Source organism: Salvelinus fontinalis, chromosome 6 (genome assembly GCF_029448725.1).
Source record: "Salvelinus fontinalis isolate EN_2023a chromosome 6, ASM2944872v1, whole genome shotgun sequence".
Taxonomy (NCBI): domain Eukaryota; kingdom Metazoa; phylum Chordata; class Actinopteri; order Salmoniformes; family Salmonidae; genus Salvelinus; species Salvelinus fontinalis.
The window spans coordinates 12,372,783-12,397,667 of record NC_074670.1 but is presented as its reverse complement, the minus strand read 5'-3'; the positions used below and the strand labels follow the sequence as shown (position 1 = coordinate 12,397,667).

General features: G+C 43.2%; 1 protein-coding gene across 1 annotated transcript; it reads right to left on the bottom strand.

Moving 5' to 3' along the window:
• Positions 1–620: 620 nt before the first annotated feature.
• Positions 621–15,928, bottom strand: LOC129857072 (phosphatidylinositol 4-phosphate 5-kinase type-1 alpha-like). Its single transcript, XM_055924987.1, has 16 exons — positions 15,420–15,928; positions 10,925–10,959; positions 10,390–10,473; positions 10,041–10,171; positions 9,479–9,596; positions 9,211–9,363; positions 6,944–7,243; positions 6,614–6,849; positions 6,419–6,502; positions 5,920–5,968; positions 5,619–5,703; positions 5,358–5,528; positions 5,075–5,207; positions 4,903–4,968; positions 4,721–4,814; positions 621–4,621 (listed from the first exon to the last, which is right to left on the bottom strand). The coding sequence occupies exons 1-16, from the start codon at positions 15,508–15,510 to the stop codon at positions 4,619–4,621; spliced, it is 1,833 nt and encodes a 610-aa protein (XP_055780962.1). The 5' UTR covers positions 15,511–15,928; the 3' UTR covers positions 621–4,618.
• Between the last annotated feature and the right edge of the window lie 8,957 nt (positions 15,929–24,885).

Here is a 24,885-nt window from a genome sequence, read left to right as displayed (position 1 = left end):
TTGTTGACAATGACTTACACTACAGGAGGTTGGTGGCACCTTAATTGGGGAGGACGGGCTGGTGGTAATGGCTGGAGCAGAATTAGTGGAAGGGTATCAAATACATCAAACCATGTAGTAGTTCAGTAATTAGTGTCAATAACTAATTGTGGAACCAATACCCCCCTCTCCTGTGCCCTTTCTTCCTTTCCAGCCATTATGAGTAGCCTCCACTGACATACGTTATGGACCAAGAGAGACTGCAATCCACATTTTGGTTTGGTTTACTGAGCAGGGAAGCTGAGCAGGGTTATCAGGGTCAAAGGTCAAAACATTCAAAAGAGCACAACTTTTGAGGGCCATGGTTGGAAATAACATTAACCAGGAATACATTATGAGCTTTTTACAAAGAGGGTGGGTTAAGGATAAAAAGTAGTGAACGCTTAAGGCCCTGCTTAAGGCCTTCTTTGCCTCTCCTGCAAACAAAAACCTAAAAGTCAATATACTGTAAAATGCCATGTCAAGGACAAGACCCCCCCACTCAAAAATAAAGTGATGTGAGTTTGTAGATCTACTGTAGTGTAGACCTTCCAATCCCAAAACAGTTGTATCATGTTCAGGAATAAGGACAAGAACCAACATTTAGAAAATAAGTTTATTCTAAAATCAGAGAGCCAATATGAAAAACATCACATCACTGAAAGATGGTAGAAGGAACAGGCAGCATGAGAAGGCATTTTCGTGACTACTATATACATATACACATTTTATACAGGCAGAGTAAAAATAGAGTAATTAAAGCATAGACGGTAACCAGCAACATTGGCTCGGAGGCTGTGTGAAACATTCAACGTAGAAAAGCATGGGACATCCGTGCCCCAGAACAATGGAGAATATATCAAAATCAAACATGAAATATAAAAAGTGAAATTGTCAAATAATCCCCTCCCATATGCAATACACTACTTAAGTCTCTGACATTTCCTATCAGAATAATACATTATTATACGTACAATCATCTACAGTACATGTACAACTTATGAATCATTTCAGGCTACAGGGTCATAATACAAATACAATAAATACGGTTCTTGAAACTTTAAGATGGCAGACTTGTTCATATTGCATTAGTTCATATGTTCTGTAGTGTCTGTGTTGCAAGTGTACCGCCCTTTGAGCACCAAAGGGTGAGGTGTCTGTTGTGGTCAAGTCAAGTCACCAGACACTGCAACACGTTTAATCCAGCATCTACACAGAAGCACACAGGCTTTAAAACATTGTTCTGACTGTCAGATGTTAGTTTGTAAAGTTAAGCATACGCTAAAAGTCATGATCAGTGTTCATGGAGTCAAATCCAGACCCTGTTGTCACACTAAGGCCCTTGTTATATAATAAGACACAATACCATCTATTGAAAATGTGATTCAAAACTTGGGAACATGGGGCTTGGAGTGTTTTCTTTGGTGGCCAACTGTTCTCAAACAAAATGCACAAGACTGAACTGAGCTCTTTGAAATGATGGGGAAGCTGAGCAGGGTTATCAGGGTCAAAGGTCAAAACATTCAAAAGACCACAACTTTTAATTGAGGGCCATGTTTGGAAATAAATTAACCAGGAATACCATATGAGCTTTTTACAGAGGGTGGGTTCACCAGGAAAAGTAGTGAAAGCAAGAACTTGAAATGAATCAAACCATGTAGTAAGTTATTTGTGTAAATAACTAATTTGGAACCAATACCACCCTCTCTTGTGCCCTTCCTTCCTGTGTGCTTTAAAATATGTATTGTTATCATGCAGAACAGCTCCTCTCAAACGGTGAGCGCTGCAACTCTGTTTGAAGGGTCATTAAACTCAGATCTGTTAGGAAAACATCAAGTTCATCAAAACTCAAGTTCTGAAGTATAGGTCTCCTCCATGTAGTTTCCATATGCAGTGAGTTCATCCATGTTCAAGTCCATACCATTTTGATTGCTTTTCCAATTTGTCATGACAGTTGATCAGAAAGAGCTCCACTTCCAGCCTCTAGTTTCTTGTGTTCTTGTACTCCCCCATTCCCTTTAAACATTCCCTATTGTCTCACGGTGCATCGATGAACATGAATCATTTCCACCACAGGCTGATATCCCCCAGTTTGTCAGTCTGTCCATCTCTTCCCCTCTGCTTTGGACCACATGTGTACTCCCATCTACTTAGAAATGTGTCCTCACAATCAGGCCATGGTGGCCCTTTAAATCACACTGTGTTGGTGTGAAATACAAGATCTTGCATAACCACTAGGCAGTGATATGTATCCCTGTGTCTGAAATATCCTACTACAGGATAAATAGTATGAGCGGCCACCCAGCGCTTGTGTTAGTATCCTACACAATGACTGAGCAAATGATAAAAAAATAACAAACCTATGTTTATAGAAACGTTAATGTACAAGAGGTGTACTACAGAGACGTAAACAAAGTCATTCACACAATGTGGTGAGTCTCAAACTCAGTGGGGTGAAGCAGCCATTTCTGTAGCCAGCAGAAATCCCTTGTTGCTTATTAATGAAAGTCAGGTCATTGTACATAAAAGTATCAAAGTGCTTGAATGACAGTGGTAGAATTACCATTGCTTGAAGAACACTTATAATCTTTGTGTACAAAACAGTCTAAATGGTTGGGTGTGAATGAATGTGATGAAACTGAACTGCCATACGAAGACCGAAAAAGGCATGTGTAGAGTGTGCGTTAAAAGCTCGCTCTGAATTTTGATTGGCTCATTCCTTTCAACCCTGCCGGTTGATTGGTCAATTTTCTTTCAAAGATACTTTTGATTGGTAGTGAGAATATAAAAACAGACTCAAACAAGAGTTTGAATGTATGTGTAACGGGACATTAAAATATGAGACACACAGCTCAGCAAGACTAGCACCAGACAGACACAAAGGCACAGATATAAAAAGGAAGAGCGTAAGTGACAGGCAGCTAGCGTTAGTGTGGTCAGGTCACTGTCCTGTCCTCTTACTGCTCCTCTTTGTCTCTTCTCTGGTGAACCTCCATTCGAAGGATCATCAACTAGATTCAGACATGGGGGGATTTTTTTTTCTTGAGCGGATGGTCAGGGGGCCGGAACATAATTACAAATAATTTGTAGACTGCAAATTGACCGCAAGAAAGCCCAAACAGATAATATTTGACAAACAATTTCAAACTTGGCTTACAAATCACATCTCTATTTTGCATAGGAATACTTTAGAACAGATTTCTTCAATTGAAATCATTTGGAGCTGATTTGCTGGTGTTTACCTTTAATGTCCACCAATTTAAAAAAAATTGCATCAGCAGGCCGCCAGTTGGGGAACCCCGCTCTATTCTAAGGGCATGGAGGTGGCGGCCATTACTATGTTCTTGCAATGGTCTCTCACTCCTAGATCAATATAGCACATGTGGTCCCATCAGAGAGGAAGATTCCAGGATAACCATGGAGACAGAGCCTTCCCATCAGCCGGTAACACGGTGTATACCATTTCATTTCACGTATACCATTTCACGTATACCATTTCACTCAAGACATTACCACGAGCCCGTCCTCCCCAATTAAGGTGTCACCAACCCCCTGTGGTGTATAGCCTACCCATACTGCCCTACCAAGAAAAAAGGCAGTAACTGCTCATTTGGTCAAAAATGAGTTAGCATGTATTTAATGTAGCAAAAATGACTTAATCACGTGGGCAAGTATCCTGCCTCGTATTGTGTTTGAGAAAATGGGGGTCATATTAGCAGTAACTCCACTAGGTAACTGTGAAACTAAGGTAAATAGAAGGCATTTTTCTCAGTTCCACGCTATGAGCAGTTACTGCCTTTTTCTTGGTAGGGCAGTATAGCTCTGGCCTGTACATTCCTGCCCCCAAATCCAGTCAGTCAGCTACTGTATACATCCATAATCTAAAAGAATAGAAGGTCTGTGTGATGAAGTCATATGTTCTGTCCACAGCAGTAAAAGTGTGGTCATAATAAAAAAAACACTACATATAGAGATGATTCTCCTGTGTCCCTCCCATCTCCGGGCTGTGTGGAGGGAGGAAGGGGTGGAGAGATGTAGAATGATAACATATGAGATATTATGCTCAGAGTCACTGAAAACTAAACCCACTTAGACTGTCCACAAGAAGGAATGCACAAAGTAACAGAACAGAGAGTGATATAGAGCATGGTGTTCCTCCTCCATACTGTTGATGCAGGGGTGTCTAAGCCCACATCACTCTCCCCTTCAGGCTTTGTGATAGGTGGGACAGTGTACGTGGGTTCCGTGACACAGAGACTCCTGTAACTTAGTTGGAGAAGGGTTTCTAGCAGCATACCCGTGTGTGTCTGGCTGACCAAGCCTTTAGACAGCCACCACCTCCTCACACATATATACACACACCTCTCTTCCTCTTTGTTCCTCTCTCTGGCAACCAGTCACACTCTCCCTCTCTTCACTTCCCAACCTCCCCCATCCCGTTCAGTCAGCCTGAAGTATGTTCCAAACCTCCCCTGCAGAAAAGGAGGGCTGGATCAAAAGAGTGAGGATGGAGATGCAAGACTTCTCTCCCCCTCTCACTCTTCCACCCACCTCCTTGGTTCCAGAATCACCTTTTCCTCAGATGACTCCAGATCAGTTGTTACTGTGGGGGACACACAGGGAGGGAGGCCAGTGAGCCATGGGAAACACCATAGTGAAGATCTTAAGAAGAGGAGGAGGAAAAGGATTGGGCCAGACTTACAAAGCAGATGTTAGTCTCTGGGACGATGTCTGATAGTGAGATGGCATCTTCATTACCTGACTGATCACCTGACGCTTCCACTTCCACACCCATACTGAGAGACAGAGAGAGAAGACTGATAAGGGTGTGTGTGTTCATGTAAGTGGGAATACATGAGGCAGTGCTGTAATTCATTTGTGTACCTGTGGGAGACACCGTGGTCTTGGTCTGTGCTTGTTACTGCTCTATGCACCTCAACCCCTACTGACCTAGAGAGAGAGCGAGAGAGAGAGAGGGCGAGAAACACATGAGAACTGGATGACTTGAAGAGGAGGACTGACTTTGTGGAGGAGAGGGGATGGAGGGATGTGTTACTGTAGCGGAGGAGAGGAGGAGGTGAGTCCTGTGCTTCCTAATGAGGATGTGGAAAAGTTGGCCTCTGCATCCCCTGACCCTCCCGCCAGGGGAGGGGTCCTTGGCACCAGGTCTGGCCTGCCCGACTGCATGCCTGAACAGAAAGAGGGAGTAAAGAGGGGAACTAATGGCACAATTCCAAGTCCACACCTAATCCCTTGTCCATAGGCACTTCATGTAGCTCTGCTCCACCTTGACCTCTGATCAAACATACAATCAATGTTTGTGTTAACTGTTCACTCACCGCTGTCTCCCTCTGCGTCAGCCCTGTTGAAGTGGGATTGGTAGACGAGCCGGGAGTCCACTACAGACTGTCCAGCAGCGTGGGAGAGGGGGGTGGGGCCTCCCAGGGTAGGAGCTCTCCTCAGACCCCCCGGACCCCCACCACGAGACTTCTTGGATGGGGAGAGCTTCACTGAGGGGTGGGGAAAACAAAATAACGACAGCACGTTATATCATAAAAGTAAATATTGAAACAGAAGACACACACACACAGCAGTCTTACATGGGATCTTCTTGAACACTGTGTTACACATGAATTGTTGGAAGCGCTCAGCGTAGAAGCCTGGTCTGTGCACCGACACTGTATCCTACAGAGGAAAAGGAATAAACCAGTTATAACCTGACATAGGCCTGACATAAGCAGTGGCAGATCTGACACATGCATCTGTGGCTTCTTTCATAATGTACTACAGGTAATGTGTGTGTGTGTGTGTGTGTGTGTGTGTGTGTGTGTGTGTGTGTGTGTGTGTGTGTGTGTGTGTGTGTGTGTGTGTGTGTGTGTGTGTGTGTGTGTAGGATCTTACCCCATCATGGACTAGGGCCTTCCACGAGTGTTCCAACTTCTTGATAAACCTGAAAAACAGTCTTAGTGAACGTAGCTCAGTTGCTAAAGCATGGCGCCAGGATAGTGGGTTCGACTCCCGGGACCATCCATACGTAAAATATAAGCACGCATGACTAAGTCGCTTCTTAAAAGCATCTGCTAAATGGTATATACAGTGAGCTCCAAAAGTATTGGGACAGTGACACATTTGTTGTTGTTTTGGCTCTGTACCCCAGCACTTTTTGGATTTAAAATGATACAATGACTATGAGGTTAAAGTGCAGACTGTCAAGCTTTGATTTGAGTGTATTTTCATCCATACCAGGTCAGTATATCATTTCAAATCCAAAATGCTAGAGTAAAGCAAAAAATGTGTCACTTTCCCAATACTTTGAGTACTGTGTCATCATATTAGTATGTGAAATTGTATGTAGTCTGTAAACAAGAACGCACACACACAAAGAAACACAAGCACCTACCTGTAGGACTGCAGAATGTCGATGATGCCGATAAAGACCAGCAACCTCTCTCCTTTAGAGTTCCTGGCTGGGATCCCACCCATACTGAAATGACATCATACGCCACACCAACCAATCACCAACAACAAATCCAGATTTACATGACAGTTTGCACTTTTCCCAAGGTAATATTGTGTGATGTATTGATTGACTCACTGGTCCTCAGACTCCAGGGCTCCCTTCCCGCGGGCCTCTCCCTGTATAGACTCCATGGCTGTGCAGTATAGACTTTTCTGGGCCTGGGGTCGGCGCTGGTCTGGGGTCACCGCCCCCTCTGACCCCCCACTGTCCCCCATCTGCCCCCCACCTCTCTCCCTCTCTCTACTAGCCTGCTCCAGGTTATGGATCCCCACCAGTAGACTGTAGTCCATGATTTTAAAACTCTGCAGGAGCTGGAGCACACACACAAACACATAAGAGTTACTATACAGTAGACCCAAACAGCACACACAGCACACACACACCCCCTCTCTCCCTCCCTCTCACCAGGCAGTCTCTCTGGATGGTCTTGCTAAGGGCGTTGTAGTTGTCTGTCTCCAGCAGCAGTCCATCAGGCAGGTCCTGGATGAAGTCCAGGTCTTTAAAGGTGGGAAAAGTCTTGTCCCTCTCCTTGGCTGAGGCCCGTCTCTTATAGGTGGAACCCTTCATGTCGTACTTCTGGTGCATGTGGACCACGCGGGGCAGCAGGTTGTTCATCACCACCAGGCGGATGTTCTTCCCTCCCGCCTGGATGCAGTACAGACCGTAGAACTTAGGGAGCAGGGTTCGTTTGTTCTGATTCAGGTTCTATAGAGGGGGAAGGGACGGGTAGAAAGGAGAGGACGAGAGTGAAAAAGACAAGAGGCCACCACAGACAGCTAGGTATTATATAAACACTAAAACACACAGGCCACCGAATAATCTCCCCCCTCCTCCTTCAGTATCTCTCCATGAAGTATCTCCTCCTTAAATATCTCTCCATGAAGTCTCCCCTCCCTCCTCCTTCAATACAGTTGTTCAATACAGCTGTTGTTTACATACAGTTGAAGTCAGAAGTTTACATACACTTAGGTTGGAGTCATTAAAACTCGTTTTTCAACCACTTCACAAATTTCTTGTTAACAAACTAGTTCTGGCAAGTCGGTTAGGACATCTACTTTGTGCATGACACAAGTAATTTCTCCAACAATTGTTTACAGACAGATTATTTCACTTATAATTCACTGTATCACAATTACAGTGGGTCAGAAGTTTACATTCACTAAGTTGACTGTGTCTTTAAACAGCTTGGAAAATTCCAGAAAATGATGTCATGGCTTTAGAAGCTTCTGATAGGCTAATTGACATCATTTGAGTCAATTGGAGGTGTACCTGTGGATGTATTAAGGCCTACATTCAAACTCAGTGCCTCTTTGCTTGACATCATGGGAAAATCAAAAGAAATCAGCCAAGACCTCAGAAAAAAAATTGTAGATCTCCACAAGTCTGGTTCATCCTTGGGAGCAATTTCCAAACGCCTGAAGGTACCACGTTAATCTGTACAAACAATAGTACGCAAGTATAAACACCATGGGACCACGCAGCCGTCATACCGCTCAGGAAGGAGACGTGTTCTGTCTCCTAGAGATGAACGTACTTTGGTGCGAAAAATGCAAAACAATCCCAGAACAACAGCAAAGGACCTTGTGAAGATGCTGGAGGAAACAGGTACAAAAGTATCTATAGCCACAATAAAACGAGTCCTATTTCGACATAACCTGAAAGGCCGCTCAGCCAGGAAGAAGCCACTGCTCCAAACCCCCCATAAAAAGCCAGACTACAGTTTGCAACTGCACATGGGAACAAAGATTGTGCTTTTTGGAGAAATGTCCTCTGGTCTGATGAAACAAAAATAGAGCTGTTTGGCCATAATGACCATCATTATGTTTGGAGGAAAAAGGGGGAGGCTTGCAAACCGAGAACACCATCCCAACTGTGAAGCACGGGGGTGGCAGCATCATGTTGTGGGGGTGCTTTGCTGCAGGAGGGACTTCACAAAATAGATTGCATCATGAGCAAGGAAAATTATGTGGATATATTGAAGCAACATCTCAAGACATCAGTCAGGAAGTTAAAGCTTGGTCGAAAATGGGTCTTCCAAATGGACAATGACCTCAAGCATACTTCCAAAGTTGTGGTAAAATGGCTTAAGGACAACAAAGTCAAGGTATTGGAGTGGCCATCACAAAGCCCTGACCTCAATCCTATAGAAAATTTGTGGGCAGAACTGAAAAAGTGTGTGCGAGCAAGGAGGCCTACAAACCTGACTTAGTTACACCAGCTCTGTCAGGAGAAATGGGCAAAGATTCGCCCAACTTATTGTGGGAAGCTTGTGGAAGGCTACCCGAAACATTTGACCCAAGTTAAACAATTTAAAGGCAATGCTACCAAATACTAAATGAGTGTATGTAAACTTCTGACCCACTGGGAATGTGATGAAAGAAATAAAAGCTGAAATAAATCACTCTATTATTCTGACATTTCACATTCTTAAAATAAAAAAGTGGTGATCCTAACTGACTTAAGACAGGGAATTTTTACTAGGATTAAATGTCGGGAATTGTGAAAAACTGAGTTTAAATGTATTTGGCTAAGGTGTTTGTAAACTTCTGACTTGAACTGTATCTGTCCATGAAGTCTCCCCCCACCCCCCTTCAATATCTCACCATGAAGTCTCCCCCCTCCTCCTTCAATATATCTCCATGAAGTCCCCCCCCTCCTCCAATATATCTCACCATGAAGTATCCTGGCAGTAGCTTCTGGAGAAACTCAGCCTCTTTGTGCTGCACCGTCTTGATAATGAACTCATCATCACTGGACACGTAGAAGAGAGAGCCGCTGGCCCCGGAGTTAGACAGCTCTATCAGGCCATCGTTACACAGAGAGTACTGTAGGAGAGGAGTTAGTTAGCATCCTGACTACAGAACTACAACCAGACACAACCAATCAACCATAGAGAACTACAACCAAATCCAATTAAGTTAATTTTTGTAGTCTACTGACCAGGTAGTCGTCTGGCCGGATGCCAAAGAGTTCTCTGAAGTAGCGGAAGGCGATTGGGGCGTAGGTCTTAAACCTGAAATCACTGTAGTGGTGGGCAGGGGTCAGGTTACTGCCTTCACTGAGACAGAGAGAAGGGTGTTAATGAGTGCTGAATACAGGAAGACTTCTCTTAAGCATAAATGCAAGATGGGCACAGACCAGTGTGGTAGCGCAGTTCAGGAAAAAAATGGTTTTCTAGCTAATCTCATGCTGTTTTACACATCTGTAATTATTTGCATATGCTATTTTACAGATTTTGCCATGAAGCTGAGAGAACATGTTTCAGTTTTCCTAGCTAATCTCATGCTGTTTTACACATTTTGCCATGAGGCTGAGAGAACGTTTTTCAGTTTTAAAGCCAATTTCCTGTAATTATAGACATTTCCTTCATGGTTTACGACATGTTCATATAGTATCTGGGGGGCCCGACCTATATTTTGGGGGGAGTCGGGGGTGCGGGTGTTCCGGGGTTGTGTGCTACGCCAGTGACACAGACACACAAAGAGAAACACACACGTCTAACCTGGGGAAGAAGATGCTCTCGACCACCACAAAGTCCTGCATGAGAACATCCCTCTCAGCCTTCTGACTCAGGCTGCCCACAGTGTGAGTGATGCCCAGCTGAATTGCTCCTTTCAGGGCTGACGACGTGGTCTGGAGGGGGAAGTGGAAGAGAGAAATGGAGGCTTGTCAAGAGAGATTGATAAATTCATTCTGTCTGAGGAATTCTCATGTTATAATTAATCTATGACTCTCAAATGCTTGTGTACATTACATTCTGCGAGTCATCATTGGGTGTGGACGAGGAAAGGTTTCAGGCTACGGGTAATTTTAGCACACGTGGTGTGTGCGTGTGTTGACCCCATGCTGACCTTCTTATATGTGGTCTCTCCAGTGTTTGTCTCAACTCCTCTGTGTCCAATGGTCTTCTTCATACTCTGACTGGATCCAGGCATCTGAGATAGAGAGAGAGAGAGACAGGATGAAAGAGAAAAAGGGAGAGAGAGATGGAAGAGAGCATGGGGAGAAATAAAAGGTATTAAGAAACTAAGAAATGCACTATAGAGTTGTATGTTTGACTCCATTAAAACAAGTTTCCGCGTCATCCTGTTCTCTCCATTGTTTGGTTTTATGACACACAGCTTAAAGGTAAACATCTGCCATTGACACACAGAAACCATCAAAACCAGTTCCCCCTCCCTTTCCACATATCCTGTGTCCTCTCCCTAGACAGAGAGGTGATATACAACACATCTTCACCAGGGTCTATAAATGTTGTGTAAATACACACACTGTTCCCTAAACCTAAAGGTAGTGGAAAACACAGTTTCATCAACAGTGCTCCAGCATCATCAGCAGAGTGCTGTAATTAGTGGTTTTGTGAGTCAGGGATGGTGTCTGTCTTACCTCTGGAGATGCCATTTTCCGAGACGCACTGGACCCTTGAGAGGAGAGAGAAAAAAGGAAAACATATCAGAGAGTATAGTGATGGGCCTATTTTTGTTATGCTCCTCCGTGTTCCATGCGCAACTTAGTCCTCTTAGAATCTAATAGTTACCGACAGAAACTAGCTAATATCACAGAGCTGGAGTCATGCTAGCCAACTGTAGTGATGAACTTATCATATAGTAGTTTATGGAGGAAGGAACCCGCATTAAAGTGTCTGATCGGGTTGTGCGATATCTGGAATGACACATCGTCCCATCCAAACATCGTTGATATACATTGCGCACGAAGGGGTCAATTGGCAGGAAGAACGCAATATAAAAAGAAACATTGGTTATACCAGAAGTGTGATTTGGTGCATGTCGTCATTGTTCTTATTCAAATTGTTACAAAAGCCACAAACAAGTTCATTAAATCATTGTTCAAAACAAGGCTTACTTATTATGTTTACCTTGTTCTTGGCTACAGAAGGACTGGAAGGTCTATTATTCTCTTGTCCATAAAAATACTCAGATGTCAATTATATTAGTAGACCTTTAAAAAACAAATATTACAGCCGTATCAAGTGTATTGTTATTTCATCTTGATCTGGAAAAGCACATTTGTGACATTCCTTCTTCCATTAGGCTACTTTCCATCAGTTTCAAAAAGTGGATTTCACTTAGTAACTATAGTGTAGCCTGACGATACTAAATCAGAAAAAAAAACTATGCTGACTTAGTGGGGGGGAGGGTGGGGGAAGCACGTCTTCGCCTGTTTGGCAGTTTTTTGCTCAATTTCAGGCCATATGATACAGGTGAGCCAGCAGATCTTACCCAAGGCACTTGCAGAATATGCTAAAAGATTATCAGGGCAAAGGATGGACAAACTACAAACCTCCGTCATCCTGCTGAGTTCGATACTCCGGGGGTGAACATGCTGGTGTTCCTTGTTATAAATAATCATTTGTTTTATCTGATTGTATATTTAGGATTTTTAGCCTAATGATAATAGGCCTATTCGTTTTAAGCCTAAACCAATGTTCATTCAAGTGTTATAAAGAATGTTAAAGGCTAAATAATAATTTATTTAATCTGATTGATGTTGACTTTATATAAATGCGCAATTTGTAAGCTATTCAAAAGAAAGTTGTTTGTGAGACAATTCCGACACTCATCATTCATTTATTTTGGTTCCCGCTTATTGAAAGTGCTGCTGTAGGAGCTTATACCCGATTGTCCGTTGCACAATTCAAGGACATTAACAAACACTTCGACAATATTAGTTTAACTTGTCAAAGTAACATTTACTGCAATTTATTGACAATAGCCTATGTGTAGGCCTATATTGTTGGCTGTTTGGTTTGCAGAGGGATTTAACGACACTATTTATTTTTCATCCTACATTGGAGAGGGGATATGAAATAAAAAACACATTAGGCCCGGTCTGACATTTTGCTCTGCTTTGGTGCTCTCCGCTCTTTATACATTGTTCTATTGAATTATGTTAATAATCTAACCACCACATGTATTGAAAATGTAGGCTACGGCAATTAGGGTGTAGGCCATTTGGCATGCCGCCCTGCTGTGTGCTAACTGCACTGTTGTGAGCTAAGACTCCAGCGGTGTAGTCAAATATGTTAAACTATCGTTTGACATCGAGATGTCATCATCAACGATGCAATCGTACAACCGCCCAACCCTAGTGTCTGACCGAATTGCTTCATTGCAGTCTTTCCACTCCATGCACAAAACCTAATAAACTTCAGCGTAATTTTGACTTGAGAAGAAATTTGTCACAGTAAATGCTTGACAACCACTCTTAGTTAATTACAAAAACAGCCATCAATCGTGTAATTTTCCACAGATGCCGAGCCATGGTTAGACCTACACAGCCACAGGAATGGCCTAGGCTAACTGCTGCTCCCATTCACATTCTGCTCTAGATTTACCCCACTTTTCCCTCTACTGCTGCTTCCATGTCAGCCTGCCCTGGATGCTGTTGTGGTTGTGCCTTTGCCTCAAGCCTAAAACAATCCAGGGGACCCCTGTACTTCAGTCACTGCTCAGGATGCATTGCATTTGTATGACGTTTTTCACTAAATTCTAAAACACCAAATGTTGTAGCTTGTAGTTACTACCCTTACCGACTGCCTATCTGTTACTTAGTGCCTCTCCATCTCCAGACAGTATAGTATTACAGCAGACATTCCCTCTCAGACAGTCTACCACAGAGCAGATACTGTGAGAGAGCATAGAGCAGCGGAAGGGCAACAAGTTAACTGTCACTCGCTGCATAACACACCACACACACACACAAAAATACAGGGCGATGAGTGGACATAGCCTGGTATTAGGTTTAATGGGGAACACCGGATACAGGGAAAGATCAGGATGGTGGGAGGAAATTACGAGAACTCTTGGCATCGACACAGGGACATACGCCAGTCTCTGCAAAACATAACCCCAGTCTGATACTGTATCTAGACCCCTGGGTCCTCTACCACAGGTCTCTGGCAGACATAACCCCAGTCTGATACTGTATCTAGACCCCTGGGTCCTCTACCACAGGTCTCTGGCAGACATAACCCCAGTCTGATACTGTGTCTAGACCCCTGGGTCCTCTACCACAGGTCTCTGGCAGACATAACCCCAGTCTGATACTGTATCTAGACCCCTGGGTCCTCTACCACAGGTCTCTGGCAGACATAACCCCAGTCTGATACTGTATCTAGACCCCTGCGTCCTCTACCACAGGTCTCTGGCAGACATAACCCCAGTCTGATACTGTATCTAGACCCCTGGGTCCTCTACCACAGGTCTCTGGCAGACATAACCCCAGTCTGATACTGTATCTAGACCCCTGCGTCCTCTACCACAGGTCTCTGGCAGACATAACCCCAGTCTGATACTGTGTCTAGACCCCTGGGTCCTCTACCACAGGTCTCTGCAAAACATAACCCCAGTCTGATACTATGTCTAGACCCCTGGGTCCTCTACCACAGGTCTCTGGCAGACATAACCCCAGTCTGATACTGTGTCTAGACCCCTGGGTCCTCTACCACAGGTCTCTGCAAAACATAACCCCAGTCTGATACTGTGTCTAGACCCCTGGGTCCTCTACCACAGGTCTCTGGCAGACATAACCCCAGTCTGATACTGTATCTAGACCCCTGGGTCCTCTACCACAGGTCTCTGGCAGACATAACCCCAGTCTGATACTGTATCTAGACCCCTGGGTCCTCTACCACAGGTCTCTGCAAAACATAACCCCAGTCTGATACTGTATCTAGACCCCTGGGTCCTCTACCACAGGTCTCTGGCAGACATAACCCCAGTCTGATACTGTGTCTAGACCCCTGGGTCCTCTACCACAGGTCTCTGGCAGACATAACCCCAGTCTGATACTGTATCTAGACCACTGGGTCCTCTACCACAGGTCTCTGGCAGACATAACTCCAGTCTGATACTGTGTCTAGACCACTGGATCCTCTACAACAGGCAATGACTAAACTTTTTCCATCACCCAAACTAAGCTTGGGACTTTCCCTGTGACTCACAGAGTTGCCATCTTCCTTTTTGGTAGGGATGTGCTCATTACCAATCCTCTCTAAGAATAAATTTGACCCTGCCCAGCCCCAATTTATCCAGCCCAAGAGATAACATCCCATAGCCTATTGTAAAACATTGCCAATTTGTGCGACAAACATGCCAACATAGAGAAACACAACAAACACGTGTGTGAAAAATCTAGAAGCAAAATATGTCTGGTATTTTCTCAATGTTTTCACATCGTTATGACAATGCTTGAAATATGTGCTCCTCACAAAAAGATTTGCCATTTAAAATTGTGTGCGTGTGTGAGATTCGCCTTCTCACCCACTCCATGAGAACTTCAGGCCTGTAACCAATAGCAACTGCTATTTCTGAGTTTCAACATAGTGATATTACAACCATTTGGCAAAAAACTTGTCTGCTGTTATTGTAATAGTGTGGGCAGGTCAGAGTTATGTTGAGGACGGTGAGGAGAGAGGAGGGAGACCTAGTGAAAATATATCATGGAAAGGGGGGGTACTGATAGCGAAACAGGAAACAGCCTAACGGCTATTTGTCTGTGATATTAGGCTAGGCCTATTCAAATTGTGAGATGGATGAAAATCCATCAATTAAACCAATCCACATTGCTTGAGCAAACACCACAAGGATTAGTTCATTCAGGAGTAGAGGCACTTGGTCTTGCTAAACAATGTTGTAGCCATTTCACTGCAAAATGCATTGCACACACAATAGATAGCAAACTTGCACAATAGAAAACAACAGTTAACAGCCTATATTTGGTCCACTCGTCCTTTGCTTGCTCTCAGCTTGCTCAAATGCCACAAGGCCCTGTAATGCCTGTAAGAGGCACTCACAGGAACAAAGCACACGCTCAGCCGCTCCCTCACACACAAACACACACCGCAACCCCATGCAGGTACCTCTCTGCAAGGCTCTCCTCCAGAACAGAGTCCTAATGTCTATGGAAGAAGATACAGAACAACCACAACCAGTTACACATGAACAAGGCATGAACAAGGCAACCGAATTAGGCTTCAATCACATTGCTCACCTCTAAATTAGCCTAAATGGACCACATGCTACAGAGATCTAGAAACAAGCAGTGCTCAATTTAAGAAAAGCTGGTTTTTACAATAGGATTTCAATAACATCCTAGTTCGACATTGTATCCAAACATTTCCACAGTTACAATGAGGGTGCGTGCATACTAAACATATCTCCCAGTGCCAGCGCAGTTCAAAACACATGTTGGCTGTTTGCCTGCTAGCAGCCTGTACTGTAGCCTGCATGTAGAGCAATAATATGGGACACTCCCCTATTTTTGTCTGACAGAGTAGAGTAAATGTGCTGGTTATTGGCCTAATTTATGAACTTATACAGTACCAGTCAAAAGTATGGACAACTACTCATTCCAGGGTTTTTATTTATTACTTTTTTCCACATTGTAGAATAATAGTGAAGACATCAAAACTATGATATAACACATATGGAATCATGTAGTAACCAAAAAAGCTAAACAAATCTAAATATTTCATATATTTGAGATTCTTCAAAGTAGCCACCTTTGCCTTGATGACAGCTTTGGCACTATTGGCATTCTTTCAACCAGCTTCATGAGGTAGTCACCTGGAATGCAATTCAATTAACAGGTGTGCCTTGTTTAAAGTTAATTTGTGGAATTTCTTTCCTTCTTAATGCATTTGAGCCAAATCAGTTTCTTCAAGTGCAGTCACAAAAACCATCAAGCACTATGATGAAACTGGCTCACGAGGACCACCACAGGAAAGGAAGACCCAGAGTTACCTCTGCTGCAGAGGATTTTTATTTTACCTTTGTTTAACTAGGCAAGTCAGTTAAGAACAAATTCTTATTTACAATTACGGCCTAAGAACAGTGGGTTCAGGGGCAGGACGACAGATTTTTACCTTGTCAACTAGGGGATTCGATCTAGCAACCTTCCAGTTACTGGCCCAGCGCTCTAACAACTAGGCTACCTGCTGCCCCCAACATAAGTTCAAGTTCAGGATAAGTTCATTAGAGTTACCAGCCTCAGAAATTGCAGCCCAAATAAATGCTTCACAGAGTTCAAGTAACAGACATCTCAACATCAACTGTTCAGCGGAGAATTCAGCGTGAATCAGGCCTTCATGGTCAAATTGCTGCAAAGAAACCACTACTAAAAAGGACACCAATAAGAAGAAGAGACTTGCTTGAGCCAAGAAAAACAACAAATGGACATTAGACCGGTAGAAATCTGTCCTTTGGTCTGATGAGTTGGTCTGATGAGTCCAAATGTGAAATGTTTGGTTCCAACCGGCATGTCTTTGTGAGACGCAGAGTAGGTGAATGGATGATCTCTGCATATGTGGTTCCCACCGTGAAGCATGGGAGAAGTGTGATGGTGCTTTGCTGGTGACACTGTCAGTGATTTATTTAGAATAAAAGGCACACCTAACCAGAATGGCTAACACAGCATTCTGCAGCGATACGCCATCACATCTGGTTTGGCTTAGTGGGACGATAATTTGTTTTTCAACAGAACAATGACCCAAAACACACCTCCAGGCTGTGTAAGGGCTATTTGACCAAGGAGAGTGATGGAGTGCTGCATCAGATGACCTGGCCTCCAAATCAGCCGACCTCAACCCAATTGAGATGGTTTGGGATGAGTTGGACCATAGAGTGAAGGAAAAGCAGCTAACAAGTGCTCAGCATATGTGGGAACTCCTTCAAAAAACATTCCTCATGAAGCTGGTTGAGAGAATGCCAAGAGTGTGCAAAGCTGTCATCAATGCAAATTGTGGCTACTTTGAAGAATCTCAAATATAAAATATATTTTGGTAACTTTTTTGGTAACTACATGATTCCATATGTGTTATTTCATAGTTTTGATGTCTTCACTATTATTCTACAATGTTGAAAATAGTAAAAATAAAGAAAAACCGTGCAATGAATATGTGTCCAAACTGGTACTGTATATAGTGATAACACCCTGTATCATTTGTATGTGTGTGTTCATTGGCCTAGTTCGCAGTCCTGTAGTCAGACTTAGATCCCCATAAAGCAATCAGGCTTGTTATTGTGGGACCAAAACAGACCTGTCTATTCTCATGCCCTGACTCAAACTGGCTAGCTACCACAGTACCAAGGAAAGATCAACTGTAGCAAACACCGTAGTCAAGCTGATAAGAGCCTGTACGATAACAGGCTTAGAAAGGTGGAGAAGACTCTCCTGTCCTGACCCAGCGTCACTGTTCACATCATCACATCATAAATCCACTATAATTGAGAATTTCAAAAAGCATTTCTCTACGGCTGGCCATGCTTTCCACCTGGCTACCCCTACCCCGGTCAACTGCCCGGCACAGCAACCCGCCAAAGCCCCCACCATTTCTCCTTCACCCAAATCCAGATAGCTGATGTTCTGAAAGAGCTGCAAAATCTGGACCCCTACAAATCAGTACGCTAGACAATCTGGACCCTCTCTTTCTAAAATGATCTGCCAAAATTGTTGCAACCCCTATTACTAGCCTGTTCAACCTCTCGTATCTTCTGAGATTCCCCAAAGATTGGAAAGCTCTAAGGTCATCCCCCTCTTCACAGGGGGTGACAATCTAGACCCAAACTGCTACAGACCTATATCTAGCCTACCCTGTCATTCGAAGGTCTTCGAAAGCCAAGTTAACAAACAGATTACCGACTAGAGGTCGACCGATTATGATTTTTCAACGCCGATACCGATTATTGGAGGACCAAAAAAAGCTGCTACCGATTAATCGCCCGATTTTTAAAAATGTATTTGTAATAATGACAATTACAACAATACTGAATGAACACTTATTTTAACTTAATATAATACATATATAAAATCTATTTAGCCTCAAATAAATAACGAAACATGTTCAATTTGGTTTAAATAATGCAAAAACAAAGTGTTGGAGAAGAAAGTAAAAGTGCAATATGTGCCATGTAAAAAAGCTAACGTCTAAGTTCCTTGCTCAGAACATGAGAACATATGAAAGCTGGTGGTTCCTTTTAACATGACTCTTCAATATTCCCAGGTAAGAAGTTTTAGGTTGTAGTTATTATAGGAATTATAGGACTATCTCTCTGTATACCATTTGTATTTCATATACCTTTGACTATTGGATGTTCTTATAGGCACTTTAGTATTGCCAGTGTAACAGTATAGCTTCCGTCCCTCTCCTCGCCGCTACCTGGGCTCGAACCAGGAACACATTCGACAACAGCCATCCTCGAAGCAGCGTTACCCATGCAGAGCAAGGGGAATAACTACTCCAAGTCTCAGAGCGAGTGACGTTTGAAACGCTATTAGTGCGCACCCCGCTAACTAGCTCGCCATTTCACATCGGTTACACCAGCCTAATCTCGGGAGTTGATAGGCTTGAAGTCATAAACAGCAGAGCTGCTGGCAAAACGCACGAAAGTGCTGTTTGAATGAATGCATACGAGTCTGCTGCTGCCTACCATTTACTCAGACTGCTCTATAAAATCATAGACTTAATTATAACATAATAACACACAGAAATACGAGCCATAGGTCATTAATATGGTCGAATCCGGAAACTATCATCTTGAAAAGAAAATATTTATTCTTTCAGTGAAATACGGAACCGTTCCGTATTTTATCTAACGGGTAGCATCCATAAGTCTAAATATTCCTGTTATATTGCACAATCTTCAATGTCATGTCATAATTACGTAAAATTCTGGCAAATAAGTTCGCAACGAGCCAGGCGGCCCAAACTGTTGCATATACCCTGACTCTGCGTGCAATGAATGCAAGAGAAGTGACACAATTTCACCTAGTTAATATTGCCTGCTAAACTGGATTTCTTTTAGCTAAATATGCAGGTTTAAAAATATATACTTCTGTGTATTGATTTTAAGCAAGGAATTGATGTTTATGGTTAGGTACACGTTGGAGCAACGACAGTACTTTTTCGCGAATGCGCACTGCATCGATTATATGCAACGCAAGACACGCTAGATAAACTAGTAATATCATCAACCATTTTTTTTTTTTTTTTTTTTTTTTTTTTACCGTTATTTTACCAGGTAAGTTGACTGAGAACACGTTCTCATTTGCAGCAACGACCTGGGGAATAGTTACAGGGGGGAGGAGGGGGATGAATGAGCCAATTGTAAACTGGGGATTATTAGGTGACCATGATGGTTTGAGGGCCAGATTGGGAATTTAGCCAGGACACCGGGGTTAACACCCCTACTCTTACGATAAGTGCCATGGGATATTTAATGACCTCAGAGAGTCAGGACACCCGTTTAACGTCCCATCCGAAAGACGGCACCCTACACAAGGCAGTGTCCCCAATCACTGCCCTGGGGCATTGGGATATTTCTTAGACCAGAGGAAAGAGTGCCTCCTACTGGCCCTCCAACACCACTTCCAGCAGCATCTGGTCTCCCATCCAGGGGCTGACCAGGAACAACCCTGCTTAGCTTCAGAAGCAAGCCAGCAGTGGTATGCAGGGTGGTATGCTGCTGGCAAAAAAAAAAAAAAACATGTGTAGATATAACTAGTGATTATGATTGATTGATTGTTTTTCATAAGATAAGTTTAATGCTAGCTAGGAACTTACCTTGGCTTCTTACTGCATTCGCGTAACAGGCGTGCTCCTCGTGAGGCAGGTGTGGTTAGAGCGTTGGACTAGTTAACCGTAAGGTTGCAAGATTGAATCCCTGAGCTGACAAGGTAAAAATCTGTTGTTCTGCCCCTGAACAAGGCAGTTAACAAACCGTTCCTAGGCCGTCATTGAAAATAAGAATGTGTTCTTAACTGACTTGCCTAGTTAAATAAAGTTGTAAAAAAAATTAAATCAGCAAAATCGGCATCCAAAATTACCGATTGTTACGAAAACTTGAAATCGGCCCTAATTAAAATCGTCCATCCCGATTAAATCGGTCGACCTCTATTACCGACCATTTCGAATCCCACCGTTCCTTCTCCGCTATGCAACCTGGTTTCAGAGCTGGTCATGGGTGCACCTCAGCCAAGCTCAAGGTCCTAAACGACATCATAACCGCCATCGATAAGAGACATTACTGTGCAGCCGTATTCATCAACCTGGCCAAGGCTTTCGACTCTGTCAATCACCACATTCTTATTGGCAGACTCGACAGCCTTGGTTTCTCAAATGATTGCCTCGCCTGGTTTACCAACTACTTCTCTGATAGAGTTCAGTGTGTCAAATCGGAGGACCTGTTGTCTGGACCTCTGGCAGTCTCTGGGGGTGCCACAGGGTTCAATCCTTGGGCCGACTCTCTTCTCTGTATACATCAATGATGTTGCTCTTGCTGCTGGTGATTCTCTGACACACCTCTACGTAGATGACCCCATTTTGTATACTTCTGGCCCCTCTTTGGACACTGTGTTCACTAACCTCCAGACAAGCTTCAATACCATACAACTCTCCTTCTGTGGCCTCCAACTGCTCTTAAAATGCAAGTAAAACTAAATGCATGCTATTCAACCGATCACTGCCCGCACCTGCTCGCCCGTCCAGCATCACTACTCTGGACGACTCTGACTTAGAATATGTGGACAACTACAAATACCTAGGTGTCTGGTTAGATTGTAAACTCTCCTTCCAGACTCACAATAAGCATCTCCAATCCAAAATGAAATCTAGAATCGGCTTCCTATATCGCAACAAAGCATCCTTCACTCATGCTGCCAAACATACCCTCGTAAAACTGACCATCCTACCGATCCTCTACTTCGGTGATGTCATCTATAAAATAGCCTCCAACACTCTACTCAACAACCTGGATGCAGTCTATCACAGTGCCATCCGTTTTGTCACCAAAGCCCCATACACTACCCACCATTGCGACCTGTACGCTCTCGTTGGTTGGTCTTCGCTCCATACTCGTCGCCAAACCCACTGGCTACAGGTTATCTACAAGTCTCTGCTAGGTAAAGCCCCGCGTTATCTCAGCTCACTGGTCACCATAGCAGCACCCACTCGTAGCGCGCGCTCCAGCAGGTATATCTCACTGGTCACCCCCAAAGCCAATTCCTCTTTGGTCGTCTTTCCTTCCAGTTCTCTGCTGCCAATGACTGGAACGAACCTGAAAAATCACTGAAGCTGGAGATTCATATCTCACTAGCTTTAAGCACCAGCTGTCAGAGCAGCTCACAGATCACTGTACATAGCCCATCTGTCTACCTACCTCATCCCCATACTGTACTTATTTATCTTGCTCCTTTGCACCCCAGTATCTCTACTTGCACATTCATCTTCTGCACATCTACCATTCCAGTGTTTAATTGCTAAATTGTAATTACTTCCCCATCATGGCCTATTTATTGCCTTAACTCCCTTATCTTACCTCATTTGCACTCACTGTGCATATAGTTTTTGTTTTCTTTGTTCTAGTGTATGTTTTGTTTATTACATGTGTAACTCTGTGTTGTTGTATGTGTCGAATTGCTATGCTTTATCTTGGCCAGGTCGCAGTTGCAAATGAGAACTTGTTCTCAACTGGCCTACATGGTTAAATAAAGGTGAAATAAAAAAATATAAAAAAATAACCTCTGATATGAACTGATTCTGAACAAGTGAATAATGTGACCACAACCAAAAACCAAATCAGTCAGGACTAGACCTGGGGAAATAAACCAAAAATTACCAACACTGATCACTTATCGCAGGCATTTTGCTGATATCGTTCATTTCGATCCATAGCCTATACTAGAAAAATGTGAAGTTTGAAATGAAATAAGTTGCCTAATTTGGGCGATTGTTAATGGGACAATTGATAACTACAACCATCAAACCAGTAGTAGTATAAAGGATGATTTGTTTTTAAACTGTGGCGAACATTAATGTTATAAACGTATCGTTCTCGCAACAATTCAGGCAATTTAACTCGATATGTACTTATCGCCCAGCTCTAGTCAGGACTCCCCGTGAATTCCTCTTCCTCTCTGTGACTTCCAGTTAAGTTCTCTGTAAATGTGCTGGAATGATGACAGAGCAGGAGGCTCTTCTTCAACCACATAGGCCTATATTAATCAGACTATTGCTTATTATCAGGTAGCCGGTGTGGCAGGTAGCCTAGTGGTTAGAGCGTTGGGCCAGTAACCCGAATGGGTGCTAGATCGAATCCCTCGAGCTGACAAGGTAAAACTCGGTCGTTCTGCCCCTGAACAAGGCAGTTAAAACCCACTGTTCCTAGGCCGTCATTGTAAATAAGAATTTGTTCTTATCTGACTTTCCTAGTTAAATTTAAAAAATATCTCCCGTGGAAGCGAAATCTGTATCCATTCCACCCTAAACTAACGTTACTTAGCCTAATTGATTAGTGACTGCCTGTTTTTGTCATGAGTCCAAAAGCTACAGAACAACATTACTGTGTCAACAACATAGACATGACCACCACATTCTATCCACGAAAACAATTGTGTTGGCATTACAAGTAAATATTCAACACACACCTAGTTAGCTAGCCAACATTGCTGGCTGGCCTCAGTTTGTTGGGTTGGCTAGTTAGCTGGCGAGTTAGCCAGCTAACATCAATTAACAGGTGTTTTGTCCTACTTCGACATGCGGCAAATATTACAAAATATCAACAAAGGACCACTGGTTTCGAGCATGGCAAATAGTTAACAGAAGCAGTAAATTAGCCAACTACTGTAGTTAACATTGCTGGAGTTTGAGAATTTGCCCCATTCAGGGTGAGCTAACATTAACTAGCTACATCTGATTGAAAATAATCACATTATCGGGTGTGCGGCTATCCCATCCCAAGCCCTTACTACAAACACCATAAAGTACATGACCCAAATTCAAGCGTGTAACGTTAGATGCCTAACTAGCTATAACGCAATCCATCCGATCCGATTGTTGACGTTAGCTAACAGCAACTGTGATAACGTTAGCTAGCTCAGACAGAAGGAGAAATTGAGTCAGTTGAATTCAGACAAAATGACCATATTCAGCTACAGGCTGTGCTGAATCTGTAGCTACGTTAATTAGATTGCATTTTCGTGCAAACTACTTCACGGAGACCTAAATTAGTTATTATAGATACCTGTCGGAGCAGTCAATCCCGAATCAACTGGAACGGCGGTAGCCATTTTGGATGTGCCGGTATCGGAACAGATATAACAAATCTTTGGTATGGAGCCTGAATTAGAATGTCATCCACTAGCTAGTAGATGGCCTGCGGCAAAGTCAAAATTGGCCATATCGTATAAATATATGAAAACCAAAATGTGCAATTTGGTCTTAATTTGGGGTAATGGTTAGACATACGGTTAGCAGTGTGGTTCTGATTACATTTAAAATAAAAATGTAAGAAGATAAATTGTAGAAATAGGCTGGTTTATGACTTTGTGTATCTCCCTTAGACCGGTTCGTACATAAAACATTCTAATTCATGCTGCAAAGGCATCGATTTAATGGCGAGGAGGCGGGGGGGACAGAGATAATATGCATACTTTCTTTATGAAACACCATTTTCCACCACCATAATAGAGTTGCTAATGCTAGTTCATGATGTTGCGCTCTTCTTCGATGACGTTTAACGGCGGTTGGCATCCAATACACTTGCATTACCGCCACCTACTAGACTGGAGTACAACTCCCTTATACTTTGCTTGAAAAAATAAATAAACAAATATCCTACTATCTAACACTACAAAAAAGGAATAAAAATTAACACCACCCTACTCCACTATTTAAATCTATTTGGTCCTACCTCAGGCCAACAACCTTAACACATCCTGTAATTCTTCTGATGTCAAGCCCGCACACCCAAATACCTCTCTGCAGCTGCCACCACAACCTCAATTTTCTGCGACTTGGGTTCCATCCCTGCAGTACAGTTGATAACCATTGCTATAAATGCCCAAAATCCAATCTTCCTGAAACGTATATCACTTGTTGGCATATCCTCTGCCCTGGTACATTTCTACAACTCACACCACTCCTCTCAAGATCCCTCCCCTTGACCCACCTTACTCTACTTTCTTCACTGCCTCAGCATATGGCAACTTCTGCACTACTCTAACCCTGGAAACCTCAACCTGCCTCTCTTGCACTGGACATTTTTTATCCTCAGCCCCATCAGCACCCCTACAACTAACACATACCACTACATTCCCCAATGCTCCACATTCCTTTGTCTCATGCCCTTCTGCACACTTCTCACAACTAGGAACCTCCCTCCAACACAACTGCTGCCACATGCCCAAAAACTTGACACCTGTAACAACGTAATGTATTTGTCACAAAATTTCGTACAGGATAACTTAAATATCCTCACATCAATTTGTTGGGCAAAGACTCAACATCAAAACTCAAAAGAACAGACAATGACTCTTCTGTTTCACCACTT